The following is a 16,391-nucleotide window of genomic DNA, read 5'->3' as shown; positions in this document are numbered from 1 at the left end:
ATGGGCTTCTCAAACTCACGATTTTCCTGCCTCAGCCTCCCTGGTCGTGAGATTACACGCTTGCACTACATTGCTCACTTGGAGTAGTTAGTAACAGCTTCAGAAGATTTTTAAGGTTGAAGACGATATTATACTGATTATTGCCCCTCCAGCAGCATTTTAACAAATGAAAACTACATTTGGGTATTATGAAATTACTCGTATGTGTCTGCAATGAAAAGAGCTAAAAACAACTTGAACCACGCAGCACCCACACTTCGGCAACAAACCGCTGGAACGCCAAAGTAGCCGTGGCCCACCGTCTCCGGAAGTGGACTCGGAAGTAGCGCTTTACCGCCCGCGGCCTGCTGGGACTTGTAGTTCCAGTCTTCGATGATGCCCCGGAGTCCTGCGTTTCCAGGTGTGAATCCTACCTACGAAGGTGAGCAGAGCTGCGCTGCCATAGGGGCAGACAGTGGTGTCTTGATCCAGACGAGGGGATGCCGCGACCCGGAGCCAGGCTCAGATGCTGGGAACGCGCCCTGTGGCCGTGGCCCCACGTGCTAGCAGCCGCGGTACCCCGGGACAAGGCCACCCCACGGAAGCCAGGCTCCTGCCACAGAGCAAACAGCTGCTCCTAGGACACCCTCCTCTTGCTCGGTCGAGCTCTGGCTTGAGCAGATCTGAGGACTTCGTGGTTAGTTAGCTAACCTTCTCCGCTCCAGTCGAATGACTTGGCCTTTTTCCAAAGATGGTGTTGGTGGACATCAGGAGACCACGAGTGACTCCTGAGAGATCCCGAGGGGTACTGAGGTTTAGGCTGCACAGCACTGCCACCTGCATTCTAGAAACCGGTTAGATTTCTGAGGAGAAGAGGTCAGGGAATGGGTATTGTGTAGCTGGAATACACGTTTAGAGACGACACATAGAACCTGAGAAAGCCTATTCCAGAACCTAAGTGCAGAATTAGAGAAGTCTGAGGAGATAGGCATGCCCTAGAGAACTATCTTTCGAATAATCTGCCCCAGCCTGAGAATGTGATGAAGTTCAGGGTGGTTTGGAGTTTCGCCAAAAATGCCTCGTCTCTGAGCTGGATACAGGTTTTCTTTCTTAGAACAAAATAGAACATTGGCATTGAGTACCTGCCTAGAGTCAGATCGTGTACCATATGTTTTTCCTCTTTATTGTCACGCTTCATTATGAGATTGGGTATGCAATACAAAGGGGAACAAGGGCTTTGGAGCATTAAAATGTATTATCTAGCAAATCGTATGGACCGGCTCTACATAGTGTCCACTGACTGCGAAGTTCCACGTTAGCGGTCACTACACTGCCTTGCCACTGGGTGGAGCCCTACTTAAAGCATCCAGGTTCTCCTGAAAGGTTATGGAACATTTTTGCCCTGTCGTCTGGAGAAGCTGGCGTTTTTCCTTTCAGACATTTCACTCGTGTGTTCCATTTTCGTTGCTAAGACCAAAAAAAAAAAAAAAATCTTAGGTAATGAGTTTGTAAGGAGTGACGAGTTTCTTCTCACAGTTCAGTCGTTTTAGTCTGTCAGCGCTTGACCCGATTTCGGACCTATGAAACAAGAGTGTGTTCACCTCATGTGGGATAGGACCTGGATCCCAATATCATTTTTAAGGGCACTCCCACAGTGACCTAAATTCTTCCTACTAGGTCCTACCTCCTAAAGACTTCACCTCCTCCCAACAGTGCCAGAAGTTGGCCACCAAACCCTTTGAGAACCAAGATCAAAACTGTAGCTCATTGGAGAGCATTCAGAGTTAGTATATGCTATGTCTGAGGCTTGGGAAAACAAGATTATTAACTGAAGGTTTTTGCCAGGCAGTGGTGGTACAGGTATGCAGATCTCTATGAGTTCAAGGCCAGCCTGGTCTACAGAGTGAGTTCCAGGACAGCCAATGATACAGAGAAACTCTGTCTTGGGGAGGTGGGGGGGGGAGCTGGAGAGATTAACAGCCCTGTCTGCTTTTCCATAGGACCCAGGGTCCAATTCCCAGCACCTATGTGGCAGCTCACAACTGTTCATGGCTCAGTTCCAGGGGATCTGACACCCTCACATAGATATACATACAAGCAAAATACCAATATCCATAAAATAAAAGTAAATTTTAAAAAACCATTTTTTTCAAAAAACTCACCCTCTTGGTGAGCAGATTATGTGTGTGCAAAAAATATGTAATTGATGGTTAATCTTGACAACTTGATTCCAAGAGATTTCTAGTAATTAGTAAAGCACACTTCTTGAGTTTATGAGTCTTTCCAGGCATTATTAGATCCTGAGGGCTCTGGCCTCATGAATGTTTCATTGGTGGATCTTTGAGGCTATTAGAAGGTGGTAAAACTGTGGAGGCGGAGCCTGGTTGGAGGAAGTAGGTCACTGGGTTGAGGTGTAGCCTTGGGAGTTGTCTGTTGCCCTGGCTCTTTCCTCTGTTCTACTCTATTTTGTGCCTGCCATGAGGTGAACTGCATGCTTCCCAATCCCCACCGTGATGGAGCAAAGCCTCTAAAACCATGGCTCAAGATAAATTACTCTCCTTAAGTTGCTCATGCAGGTACTTTGGTTACAGCAACGAGAAAGCAATTGACCCACATGTATTAACAGCAATCACTGTTAGCTGTGGCAATGATGAGCATGAGGAACTTGGTTAAAAAGCCCCACTGTGGTCACAGAGGCATGCCTAAAAAGGTACGTCAAAATCATGTGGTGGTGTTTAAAATTTAAGGTTCCAACTGGAGCCGGCGGTGGTGGACCACACCTTTAATCCCAGCACTCGGGAGGTTTAGGCAGGTGGATCTCTGGGAGTTCCAGACCAGGTAGGGCTACGTAGTGGAAAGAAAGAACTCCACAATGTCCTGTGACCTCCACACACATGCTGTGGCAAACACGTGCCCACATACACATGAGGCGCACACACTCGATACATTTCTTTTTAATTTAAAGGCTTTAGTTTCTCAGTACGTAGCTCGGTACCAGAGTTTGTTTTTGATTTCTGCTAAAAGGCCTAGCGTTCCAGTTTAACCTCCTCCTCTGTGACCATGGGACAGTAATTTCCTCATCATGGACCTGTTTCCTTGTCTGTAAGATGAAACATTCTCTGTGACGATTTTTAGGTTCTCTTTTAGTTGGATTATCTCATTATTTTCTTTTTTTGTTTGTTTGCTTTTTTTGGTTTTCCGAGACAGGGTTTCACTGTAGTTTTAGAGCCTGTCCTGAAACTAGCTCTTTTTTTAAAAAATATTTATTTGTTTATTTATTTATTTATTATGTATACAATATTTTGTCTGTGTGTACATGCCTTCAGGCCAGAAGAGGGCACCAGACCCCATTACAGATGGTTGTGAGCCACCATATGGTTGCTGGGAATTGAACTCAGAATCTTTGGAAGAACAGGCAATGCTCTTAACCTCCGAGCTATCTCTCCAGCCCCTGAAACTAGCTCTTGTAGACCAGGCTGGCCTTGAACTCACAGAGATTCTCCTCTGCCTCCCGAGTGCTGGGATTAAAGGCATGTGCATCACTGCCCGGCTTTCATCTCATTAATTTCTTTTTTTTTAAAATATTTATTTATTTATTATGGATACAATATTCTGTCTGTGTATATACCTGCAGGCCAGAAGAGGGCACCAGACCCCATTACAGATGGTTGTGAGCCACCATATGGTTGCTGGGAATTGAACTCAGAACCTTTGGAAGAACAGGCAATGCTCTTAACCTCCGAGCCATCTCTCCAGCCCCTGAAACTAGCTCTTGTAGACCAGGCTGGCCTTGAACTCACAGAGATTCTCCTCTGCCTCCCAAGTGCTGGGATTAAAGACATGTGCATCACTGTCCGGCTTTCATCTCATTAATTTCTTTTTTTAATATTTATTTATTTATTTATTTATTTATTATGGATACAATATTCTGTCTGTGTGTATGCCTGCAGGCCAGAAGAGGGCACCAGACCCCATTACAGATAGTTATGAACCACCATGTGGTTGCTGGGAATTGAACTCAGGACCTTTGGAAGAGCAGGCAATGCTCTTAACCTCTGAGCCATCTCTCCAGCCTCATCTCATTATTTTCTAAACTGAAGATTTGTCAACTAGAACCCAAGTCACTTGTGCCAGTTACTGGGCATTTAAAGCTTAGCTGAGCATGTCCCTGTCATTTAGAATCGTACAACCAGTCATAACAAAGGTATGTCAGTGATGCTATGATGTCACAAAGGAGGAGGTCCCTGGTGCATCCCAATGCTTCAGAAAGAGTCTTGCAACTCGGTCTGAGGTTGGAAGTTCTGGAGCGGAGAGAAATGAATGAACGGGCAGAAGCAATATAGAAAGGACTGAGGTAGCCTGTGCCACTTTGCATGACTCCAGGAGCCATCATGTTTCTCAGCTTCTGCAGTCCTCTTTCCCACCCCTGACTGAACTGCTAGAGACTTAGAGACTGTAGGAGAGACTTTGAAACGGAAAGTCATATGACGGCCTAGCTGTAGCTCCAACAGTGTGGCGTTTGTCCAGTAGGAGTAGGAGACTCCTCTCCTGGCCTTCCTCTACACTTGGCCTTAGACTGTTAGTCCCCTTTCCCACAGTAAACTAGCCACATCTCCTGCAGGCTGGCTGTTCTGTTTCCTGAGTTGCCGCCTCTGCTCGGGTGAGAACTGTTTTACTAATCCAGGTTGTGAGAGGGCACTGCCCTCTGAGACACAGCTGCTTTCCTGACACACGACTGAACTTTGGGCTCCATTTAGCGCCTATCATTTTGTCACTCTGCTCTTCAGTGTGGCTTCTTGGCTGGTATCAACCATGAAGGCATAAGCAATAGAAATTGAAAGTAAATGCTTCTAAAACAACAAAATGGTTCTTCACCACAGGTAGTGTGAGAAATATTACTCCATCAGACAAAATTCTGGATAGGAGACTCATGATTGAGTAATTGGATTCCTTTTGTGTGTCAGGCCCTGTGAGAGGCCTTGGGGAATAAATAAATGTCAGCTTCTCTGTGCTGGGGAGCTTTGATGGGAGTGAGCAAAGGCAAGAATGTGGACAGACAAGATAAGCCACATAAAGAGAATGAATAATTTCAAACCAGAAAAGGGGTAGTGAGCACACTCTGGATTTGATGGTCAAGGAAGTACACCTTCCGGAAGGCAGCAGCTTGGCTGAGACCTGAATGACAAGGAGCCAGGTGTGATGTGCAAAAAGAACATTCTGGACAGAGGAACAGCTATTCTGGAGTAAGTTTGACCTGACTCAGGGACCACAATCTCTAAAGCCAACGGTCGTCATAAGAGGAGTGGTTGAGGTTTGGGGACTGTTGCTTCTTACAATGAGCTACTTTCAGTTTCCCTAAATGTGTCCCCTTGAGACACACTAGTGGCCAGGCCCCTCCCCCTGAGGACCTCCAACTGCCAGGTTCCACCCACAGAACACTCCTAACTGCCCTAATAGCTGAACCCAGCCTGCACCCTAAAAAGCCCAAGCTCTGGACTTGAAAACCTACCAGTCCCCACTCTGGAGAGCTGCACTCTGAAAAGGTCCACCCCACTCTCCAAGAAACTATTTAAACCCTGCCTTCTGCTCGGTTCTCTGCTGTTTCACGCCCGAGCAGAGGCAGCACCCTCGTGGGTTTTTCCCTTCCAATGACTCTCTTGTGTGACCTTTGTTGTGCAGTGTGACTTGTGGTATTCTTTGGCTCCCAACTGCTAGGATCTTTCCATCTGAACTGTAACTTACCCTAAATGGGTCACATTTTCTTTCCTATTTGTACTTTTTTTTTCCTGTTTTTTCTTTCTGAACTCTTGAGGCACGAAGGGTTGAGGTTTAGTGCCTGCGGTCTGCTCCCACAGCTGGCTGGCTTACAGTATATTGTATTAATATGTTTATAGGCTTTAGTTTGGTATTAGCATTGTTGACTGTATCTGTCTTTCATCCCAAAACTAACTTGTCAGGCAAAAAAGATTTCTATTTTGTTTCTTATAGCTCTAACAGTTATGAAAGTGATAGACTGATTAAATGGTCATTTGGTCAAAAATAAATGAAATGGAATGAAATGTCACTTGTAGCAAGGTAAAAGACTACTGGTCTTTCACGGGAGTAAAAGAATATCTTATCAGCTCTGCTTAAAAGTGGAGAAGAAATGCCTTTCTTCTGAACCCTGGTTTCCCTCTCCCAATGATAACAAAAGATATAAACACAAAGTAAGGGCTGAGGCTATAGTACAGTGCTGGAGTATTTGACTAGCATCACGGGATCCTTGGTTCAATCCCAGCACCACCAGAAAGAAAAAGGAAAGGAAGAGAAAGAGGAGAGAAGAAGCAAGCAAGCTAAATTTTGAGTAAATTACCAAAGTGTTCAGGCCTTGGATCCTGCTATTCTGGAATTTTTTCTTCTTACCACTGAATTCTCTATTTCCCAGGAGAGCCAGACAGTTCTGTGGAGTCTTCAAGAGGCCTTCGGGGAGCTGGAGGGATGACTCGGAGACTACGAGCACCCGTGGCTCTTGCAAGTTTGGTTCTCAGCACCCACATGGTGACCCACAGCCATCCATAACTCCAGTTCTAGGGGATCCCATGACCTCTTCGGACCTCCATAAGTACCAGGCAGGCATGTGGCGCACAGACATACATGCAGGCACACACTTATGCAAATGAGATAAAAATACTTAAAGAGAGAGAGAGGGAAGCCTTCAGGTTTCTTATAGTGGTTTTCCTAGTGGCTGATTTTCGAAGAAATGGTCAGTCAGTACCTGGGAGTTGAATTTATATTGTGAATCTCCAATAACTACACACAGATGTTGAAATAGATTCCGGTCAGTGATTTCACAAACACTGAAGGTGAAAAATATGTATGTCTTAAGTCCCAAGAGACTCAGAGGAAAAAAGTTCTCTTTGTAACTTAAGAAAGAATTGAGAAAAGGAATAAGGGGTTGGGTGTCATCCCATAGACCACTGTTCAGAGAATCTTCAAGTTAAACTTACACCTGTAACAGAATGGGTACCTCATGGTTCCCTGGTGAGACAACTTGCCAAAATGTCCAGTTCAAATCGTTTCCTTTGACTGTGACAGTGAAGACATCTGTAGATGGAAGCCACCATTAGTCCCCTGCAGTCTTCAGAGAAAGCACACAGAGGAACGAACCCTGTTACTGTAATGACTTCGGGAAGGCACTTACCACAACCCAGGTGGTCATCTCTTCAAGAAAACTCTCACTTCAGAGAAACTATGCTGCTGTGGTCAGTGTGATGAGAACTTCACATGAGAGACCCCACCTGAAAGGAAAGAGCTGCGGGTATGAGCAGTGTGGGACGGGCTTCCCCAGGAGCACGCCTGTTTGTCCATCAAGCGGTCCACATGGATGAGAAACCTTACAAGTGTGACAGATGCGGGAAGGGCTTCACCAGGAGCTCAAGTCTGCTCGTCCATCACGCAGTCCACACGGGAGAGAAACCTTACAAGTGTGACCGGTGTGGGAAGGGCTTTAGTCAGGGCTCCAAGCTACACATACACCAGAGAGTACACACTGGAGAGAAGCCTTATGAATGTAAAGACTGTGGCATGAGCTTCAGCCAGCGGTCAAACCTCCACATCCACCAGCGTGTCCACACGGGAGAGAGACCATACAAGTGTGGAGAATGTGGGAAGGGCTTCAGCCAGAGCTCCAACCTCCACATCCACCGGTGCACCCACACGGGAGAGAAGCCCTACCAGTGCTGTGAGTGTGGGAAGGGCTTCAGCCAGAGCTCAGACCTGCGCATCCACCTCAGAGTGCACACTGGGGAAAAGCCCTACCACTGTGGCAAGTGTGGGAAGGGCTTCAGCCAGAGCTCCAAACTCCTCATCCATCAGAGAGTGCACACCGGAGAGAAGCCCTATGAGTGCAGCAAGTGTGGGAAGGGCTTCAGCCAGAGCTCCAATCTCCACATCCACCAGCGGGTTCACAGGAAGGACCTTCATTAAGTAGCATGGGCCTGCTCGGTTCAGAACACTTTTATTGTAAAGATGAATATTTTTCATGACTGAGGGTACAGATCAGTGGTAGAGTGCCTGCCTAGCATGCCTAAAGCCCTGGGCTCGGAGCCAGGAGGTGGTGGCGCCCGCCTTTAATCCCAGCACTTGGAAGGCAGAGGCAGACGGATCTCTGTGAGTTCGAGGTCAGCCTGGTCTACAAGAGCTAGTTACAGGACAGGCACTAAAGCTACAGAGAAACCCTGTCTCGAAAAACCCAAAAATAAATAAATAAATAAATACATACATACATACAGAGTTTGAGTTTCAGTACAAAATTTCCAGGTTAATACTTTGTACTTGAAGGAGTGTGTGTGTTTATGTAGAGAGGAGTACATGTGCTGTACAGGTATGTACATGCATGTGTGCACATGGGTGTGGAGGTAAGAGGGCATCTCAAGTACTCAGATGCCTGTCACTTTTGTTTAAGACTGGGGGCAATCACTTGTGGTCTGGAATATTACCAAGTAAGTCAGGCAGCAAGTCCCATGGCTCTACCTGTCCCTGCTTCCCAGCTCACCACAGCTAGGCTTACACATGTGTGATACCACACCCAACTCTTTTATGTGGAGTCTGTCTCAAGCTTGCAAGACAAGAGCTTTACTGACTAAGCTGTCTCCCCACGCCCTGGCTTAATACTTTTGACTCTTACCTTTGTAGTCCTCAAAAGAAAGAGATAGTAAAGATTACTCAGATGTAGTCCCTCACAGAAAAAAAAAAAAATCAATACTTCATTTAAAGTATCTGAGCAGCCAGCACATTTCACATTCGACAATGAATGGACGATTCTGGTTTCTCAAATGGGCAGGGTGGACATTGCAGTTCTGCTCGTGCTGTTAGAAGTACATTCCACAGTTTTAACTGCAGGAACTTTGTATTTTTCCAAGCACAATATGCTTCCTTTGTTCATATTCTCTGAGAGATTGGAATTCACGTTTCCATCCGAATTATGTGCCAAGTTTTTTATATTCCTTTTAAGTCCTAAATAGCCCTCTCGAAACTATGAACACATAGTGTGTCCATTTGAGGGTGGGGTGGGGAGCTGGCGGTACAATGGACATGGAGATCTGTTGTGTTTAATACAGAAACTGTGCCTCAGGTCACAGTGCAGGAAGTGCTTCTCCACACACTACTGTGATAGACAGCGCTGCAGTCAGCCCCTCCTCTCAGGCAGCTGCTCAGGAACGTAAATAATTAGATTTTACTGAATGAAGTGAGTTTGTTGATAGTAAAAACAAGGGAGAAATCTCTGAAGCAACAAATCCAAAGTCATTAGGAGAGTAAAGCTAGCAGTGAGTGCCACTGAGAACAGACATCCAGCAGAAGTTCTGAGCAGAACTGGAGAAAGCTGGGACAGGTGGGACATGTGGCAGCCAATCAGCAGAGGCTGCAGAAACCATCTTAAGACTTGATTAATCGTCAGGCAGTGGTGGTGCACAGTTTTAATCCCAGTACTCGGGAGACGAAGGCAGGCGGATCTCTGTGAGTTCGAGGCCAGCCTGATCTACAAGAGCTAGTTCTAGAACATGCTTCAAAGCTACAGAGAAACCCTGTCTCGAAAAATAAAAAAAGAAAAAGAAAAAAGAAAAGCCAAAGCAAACAGACATTTGATAAATTCAAATTGCCTTATGGAGAAAATACTAAAGATGGGCCTTTGTTAAGCAGGTCTAATTTTCAGGACAGTGCTAAATTCTGTCCTGGGAATGTTTATTTAAAGATGGCAGCAGGAATGCCTATAAGAGGACATCAACAAATGAGATCTCAACAAAAACTTACAGGCTAGGAAGATGGGTGGGTGGGCATGGTATCTGTACACGTGGGCACGGTTTATGCCACTCACATAAGGGGATAAGGAAAAGAAGGCCTGTTTTGGTTTTAGGCCAAGAACTGCTTAATAAAATGAAGGATGGGAATGAAGCATGATGGGAAAGCCATGACACTAAGGACCGAGGATATGTGGAACATTCCCTTCATCCCATGAATACATGTTCTCTTCGGTAGCCAGACTGTAGTTCTGTATGTCCTGTTTCTCCATTTGCTATTTCATCATTTTTAAGCTCCTGCTTTACCACCTCCTCCTCTTTGCTTTGTGTTAAGTGTGCCTTTGCTTTTGAGATGGGCTCTGCAGCCCAGGCTGGCCTTGAATTTATGATCCTCTACCACAGTCTTCACACCTGGCTTTTTCTAGTCTCTGGGAGAAATTGCTATGTATAGCCAGCCAGCCAGAACTACCCTCCAGTAAAATCTGGGATGTTTCTTCTGGCTTTGGGATCCTACAGTAGAGCAGCTCCTGAGCTCTGATATATAAATTTTCAAAGTTACAGATCCTTTAGACATTAAAAGGAATAAGAGAATTTTAGTATCAAGAATACAACTTAGATAACAATTTCTGTTAATGGCATATACTAACAAATAAGTCAAGAATCTTGAATAGCTATTTCCTTTTTTTAAAAAAAAAAAGTTGATGCTGGATAGATGGCTCAGCAGTAAAGCACACCTATTGCTCTTGCAAAAGACCAAAGTTCAGTTCCCAGCACCCATATGGTAGCTCACAACCATCTGTGACACCAATTACAGGAATCCAATGTCATTTTCTTATCTCCATAGGAACCAAGAATGCATATGATGCACATACATACATGCAAGCAAAGCACATAATGAATAAATCTAATATAAGTAAAATTTATTTATTTTAATTATTTTTGTTTGTTTATTGATTTTTTGAGACTGGGTTTCTCTGTGTATCTCTAGCTGTCTTGGAACTCACAGGTTGGCCTTGAACTCACAGTGATCCACTTGTCTCTGCCTCCCTGAGTACTGTCATTAAAGCTGTCTGCTACCATTGCCTGGCACATTTATTTATTTTGTGTATATTCAAGCAAGTTCTCTCAATAAAAAAGCCAAAGAAGGGGCTGGAGAAATGGCTTAGAGGTTAAGAGCACTGTCTGCTCTTCTGGAGGACCCTAGTTCAATTCCCAGCATTCACATGGCAGCCCACAACTATCTGTAACTCCAGTTCCAAGGAATCCAATACTCTCACACAAGCATACATGCAGGCAAAACATCAATACACATAGAATAAAAATAAAACTTGTTTTGTTTTTTTTTTGTTTTTCGAGACAGGGTTTCTCTGTGTAGTTTTGGAGCCAGCCCTGGCACTTGCTCTCTGGACCAGGCTGGCCTTGAACTCACAGAGATCTACCTGCCTCTGTCTTCCTAGTGCTGGGATTAAAGGTGTGCTCCACTGTGCCCAGCTTCAATTTCTTTTCAGTGACTTAAAATTCTATTGTATAAGTCTTGCACTACTTTGATTAGATTTCTTCTAAAATTTTGTTTTAAGTTTTCGTTAGTGTGAATGGTATTATTTCCCTGATCTCTTTGTTTGTTATTTATACATAGACTACTGAATTTTGTAAACTTTGTATCCTGCTACTTTGAATGTTGTTATCAGATGTAGAAATTGCTGGGTGGAGTCTTTAGGGTCTTTTATTTGTAAAATCTTATCTGAAAATAAGTGTTCCTTGACTTCTTCCTTTCCTATTTGTATCCCCTTTATCTCCGTCACTGGTCTGCTGTTCCAGGTAGGAGTTATAAGTACTATATTGAACAAGAGAAGAGAGTGGACATCCTTGTCTTCTTCCTGATTCTAATGGAAGTGTTTTGATTTTCACCCCATATAGCAGATGTTGGCTGTGGGCTTGTTGGTGTTGTCATAATTTATATTGAGCTATATCCCCTGTATCCCTAGATTTTCTAGCACTTTTATTATAAAAGAATGTTGAATATTGTCAAAGGCTTTTTCTGCATCTAATGAGATGATCATGTAGGTTTCTGTCTTTGAGCCCATTTATGCTGTTCATTATATTCATGAGTTCGAGGCCAGCCTGGTCTACAAACCAGATGAATTTATTAGGGGCTTACAGTCTGAGGGGTTATAGTCCATAATGGCTGAGTAGTAGCAGGCAGTTGGAGCAGCGACTGAGGCTAATATCTCAAACACAGCCACAAACAAGCAAGAAGCAGAGGAAGTTAACTTTCATACCTCAAACCCACCCCTAGTGACGTCTACAAGATGTCCTCTAGAAATCTGGCTGATAAGATAATTCTGAGTTTCTGTTAAACAAGAAAAAGGAGTAGGCTTAGGGTGGGGGCAGGAGCCCAAGACGAGGTTTGGATCTTCTGAACATTCAAGTGAATATGCAGGGAAAAGGGATGCATGCATCCCGCATGTGAAAATAGAGCATCACTCACTAGAGAGATTAAGAGAGAGCTGGCCCAGAGGATGGTGACAACAGAGGACGCTGCCAAGAGGAGCCTGAGACAAGGAGATGATGAAATCAAGACAGGAACCGCCAACAGACCACACAAACATCCAGACACAGAACGGAAAGATTGAACCTGCGCACAATGAGAGAAGGAAAATAAAGAGCACATGGCACCCTGGAAGTAAGGAGAATCAGAAGAAAAGCAATCAATGGGTTAGAAGGTCACATGCAGAACAAGGGAGACTTAACCTTGGGAAGTCACCCCGAGAGCTCTTCAAATAGTAAGGAGCAGGACAAAGATAAGGCTTTGAGTCCCTCGCATGCTCATCTCTGGCTCATCTTCACACAAGCAAGAGACAGAAAGCAAAATTAACTATGAAAAGCCTTTAGTGTGACCGAGGATGTGTGGATTGGGTACAGGTCATCACTCTGATCTTGGAACAAGCACCAACTTTCCCCCATCTAGGGATGACAAATGACAAATTAGAAAGAAACAATCACACTTATGTTCTAAAGGACAAACTAAAACACAGAGTCGGGCTGGAGAGATGGCTCAGCGGTTAGGAGCATTGCCTGCTCTTCCAAAGGTCCTGAGTTCAATTCCCAGCAACCACATGGTGCCTCACAACCATCCCTGAGTTCAATTCCCAGCAACCACATGGTGCCTCACAACCATCTATAATAAGGTCTGGTGCCCTCTTCTGGCCTGCAGACATACATGTAGACAGAATATTATATACATAATAAATAAATAAATATTTAAAAAAAAACACAGAGTCATTAGATCTGCAATTTAGAAAATCTACATCAAGAGGGCTGAGAATGTAGTTCAGTAGAATGCTTGTCTAGCACTGCTTGGTGAGGTATGCCTGTATCTCAGCACCCAGGGAGGAAAAGGCAGAAAGATCAAAAGTTCAAGGTTATCCTTGGCTATACACAAAACTTGGGGCCAGTCTGGGCTACATAAGACACTGTCTCAAAAATTATAATGATAATAATGATAATAAATTACAAAAAAAGAAAATCTAAACAGGGCAGTAGTGGCACATGCCTTTAATCCCAGCAGTTGGGAGACAGAGGGAGGTGAAACTTAGGGAGTTCAAGGCCTGCCTGGTCTACAAGAGCTAGTTCCAGGACAGGCTCCAAAGCCACAGAGAAACCCTGTCTCGAGGGGGGAGGAGGAGGAGAAGAAGAAGAGAGAGAGAGGGAGAAGAAAAGAAAAAGAAAAAAAAGAAAATCTAGATCCTAGATACAATCTGATGATTTTTTTTTTCATGACAGGGTTTCTTTGTGTAGCCTTGGCTGTTCTGAAAGTAGCTCTTTTCTCTCTTTTCTCTCAGCTCAGAGCTCTCCGAGATGCCTCTGGATATTTTCTCTCTTTTGCCCACAATAAAAACCTTACCCCTGGCCGGGCGGTGGTGGCGCACGCCTTTAATCCCAGCACTCGGGAGGCAGAGGCAGGCGAATCCCTGTGAGTTCGAGACCAGCCTGGTCTACAAGAGCTAGTTCCAGGACAGGCACCAAAAACTACAGAGAAACCCTGTCTCGAAAAATCAAAAAAAAAAAAAAAAACCTTACCCCTGCCAGGCGGTGGTAACACACACCTTTAATCTCAGCACTCAGGAGGTAGAGGCAGGCAGATCTCTGTGAGTTCGAGGCCAGCCTGGTCTATAGAGCAAGCTCCAGGACAGACTCCAAAGCTACACAGAGAAACCTTGTCTCCAAAACAAAACAAAACAGAAACCTTCCCCCTAATGGAATGGTTGTGTTGGTAGCTTCTTTACTGAAACCCCTTGATTACTTATAGCAACACTATCTCGAAAAATAAAATATAATATCTAAGAATACTAGTTGTTCTGGCAAAGAATTCAGATTCAGTTCCCAGTTATCCACATGGTGGCTAACAACCATCCATAACTCTAGTCCTAGGAGATTGGCAAAACATTCACATATATAAAATAAATCTTTAAAATAATGTAAGATAATCTGTGCATAAAATTATTAGAAGTGCTGTTGGGAACAGGCAAAAGCATCTTGTCCTAAGTACTTCCATTTTGACTTAAGACTCCATTTTACCTGTAGGGTGAAACAAAGTTCAGATTACCAAGTCGTAGGGAAGCTGTGAACTTTCCAATAGCTGACCCACCTCCTCCTAAAACAAGAGAATAGTCTGTTATGATCTTTAGTTCTCTAAAAACATTATGGTTGTTCCCAACAACAGAAAGAACAAATGAATCTGATTGGTTGGACTGAATAGTTGATATTCTGTGTCAGTTGACAATGATGGAGCACATAGGCAAAGAGCCCTAATCTTTGAATCCTGATTGGTAGAAAAATGTAACTGTAATTTGGCACAGATGTTGGTAGGTTTTGTGCTTAAATACTTGCTGAGATGAACTTTAAGGGATGCACTCAGCTCCCAAATCTGTACTGTAGTTCCTGATCAATCGGTTTCTGTCGTTTTGCCCTGAAATAAATCTTTCTTTTCGAAACCTCTGTGTCTGCTTGGGTTGACTGGGAGTTTCAGACCCCCAACAATGGTAAGGTTACCAGATACTGAGTAGTTAGTTCAACATATAATAACAACTTGAATTTCTATATACCAGTAATACTCAAATACAAATAATTTTTTATGCCAAAACAGAAAACATCACCATAGAAGATAATCGTTGGTGAGAAAAATTAAATTAGACTAAGAGCAGTGTATGGTGGCACACACTTTTGATCCCAGCACTCAGGGGCAGAGGAAGAAGGATCTTTGTGAGTTTAAGACAAGCCAGTGGTGTGGGACAATTCTGTATTCTGTCAATTATGTTTTAAATAAACACGATTGGTCAGTAGCCAGGCAGGAAGTATAGGTGGGATAGCTAGACAGGAAGTAGAGGCAGGGCAAGAACAGGAGAATTCTGGGAAGAAGGAAGCTCTTTCTGCAGTCCTGTCTTAATCACGTAAGAAGCAAGATGTGACCTGCCCTACTGAAAAAAGTACTGAGTTATGTGGCTAACATAGATAAGAATAATGGGTTAATATACATTGCAAGAGTTTATAAGAAGCCTGAGCTAATGGGCCAATCAGTTTATAAATTATGTAGAACTCTGAGTAATTTCTTTGAGGGTTACCGGCTGTGGGAACTGGGCAGGACAGAAACCCCAACAAGCAGGCCCTCATGTTATACCAGCCTGGTCTAAATAGTGAACTCCAGCACAGCCAGGATTATGTATAGAGACACTCTCAAAAAAAAAAAGTCTATTGAGAAAAATGTCATGTTCATAAATTGTAAAGTTAATATTAATGTGACCATTCTCCTAAATCAATCTATAGATTTAAAGCAATACTAAATTCCATCAGTCTGAGAGTATAGATAAGGAGAGAAATGACAAGATGATTATAAACTTTATGCCAAAATTAAAAGGTAATATGGGCATGATGGCCCACACCTTAATACCCAGCACTTGGGAAGCAGAGGTAGGAACATCTCTTGTGAGTTTGAGCCCAGACTGATCTACAGAGAAAAAAAGTAGCCAAGGCAATCTTAAAGAATAAAGGCAGAGAACTAATAAATACAGAAATGCATGTTTGGTTGGTTGGTATTTGTTTGTTTGGTATTTCTTTTTTCTTCTTTTTTTTTTTTTTTTGGTTTGTTTGTTTGTTTGTTTTTGAGACAGGGTTTCTCAGTAGCTTTGGAGACTGTCCTTGAACTAGCTCTTGTAGAGCGGGCTGGCCTCAAACTCACAGAGATCCACCTGTCTCTGACTACCAAGTGCTGGAATTAAAGGCACGCGCCGCCGCCGCCGCCGCCGCCGCCACCACCACCCAGCTTTGTTTGCTATTTCGAAACAGGGTTTCTCTGTGTAGTCCTGGCTGACCTGGAACTCACTCTGTAGGTCAGACTGGCTTTGAACTCAGAGATCTACCTGCCTTGCCTCCCAAGCACCTTGAGTAAAGGTTTGTGCAACCTCGCCTGGCTAATATGCATATTTTTTAAATGTTACAGTAAGAGTTCTGTGGGCTGGGCACAAGGTTAGGTAGCCGGAGACATCTGCAATCCAGACAACTGGAATCCAAAAGGAGATAAACATGCAAGTTGTCACCTGATACCTTAATAGGATCCCATTTTCAATTCTGGTGGGAAAG

General features: G+C 43.9%; 1 protein-coding gene across 2 annotated transcripts; it reads left to right on the top strand.

Annotated features, from left to right (window-relative positions):
• The first annotated feature begins 262 nt into the window (after positions 1-262).
• Positions 263-8,244, top strand: Znf239 (zinc finger protein 239). 2 transcript variants are annotated; one of them, XM_048444433.3, is made up of 2 exons: positions 263-421; positions 6,404-8,244. In XM_048444433.3, exon 2 carries the CDS (start codon positions 7,279-7,281, stop codon positions 7,942-7,944), a length of 666 nt encoding a protein of 221 aa, XP_048300390.3. In that variant the 5' UTR covers positions 263-421; positions 6,404-7,278; the 3' UTR covers positions 7,945-8,244. The 2 variants fall into 2 exon arrangements, with proteins under 2 accessions (XP_048300390.3, XP_048300391.3); XM_048444434.3 differs by lacking the exon at positions 263-421 and adding an exon at positions 5,075-5,222.
• The last annotated feature ends 8,147 nt before the right edge of the window (positions 8,245-16,391 follow it).

The sequence above is a fragment of the Myodes glareolus genome, chromosome 3, assembly GCF_982192425.1.
Source record: "Myodes glareolus chromosome 3, mMyoGla1.1, whole genome shotgun sequence".
NCBI lineage: Eukaryota > Metazoa > Chordata > Mammalia > Rodentia > Cricetidae > Myodes > Myodes glareolus.
Note: the sequence above shows the minus strand (reverse complement) of the source record. Positions and strands in the feature narration are given on the sequence as shown.

Coding starts and splice junctions, on each gene's coding strand:
- Znf239 (XM_048444433.3), top strand. CDS start 7,279: ATGAGCAGTGTGGGACGGGCTTCCCCAGGAGCACGCCTGTTTGTCCAT.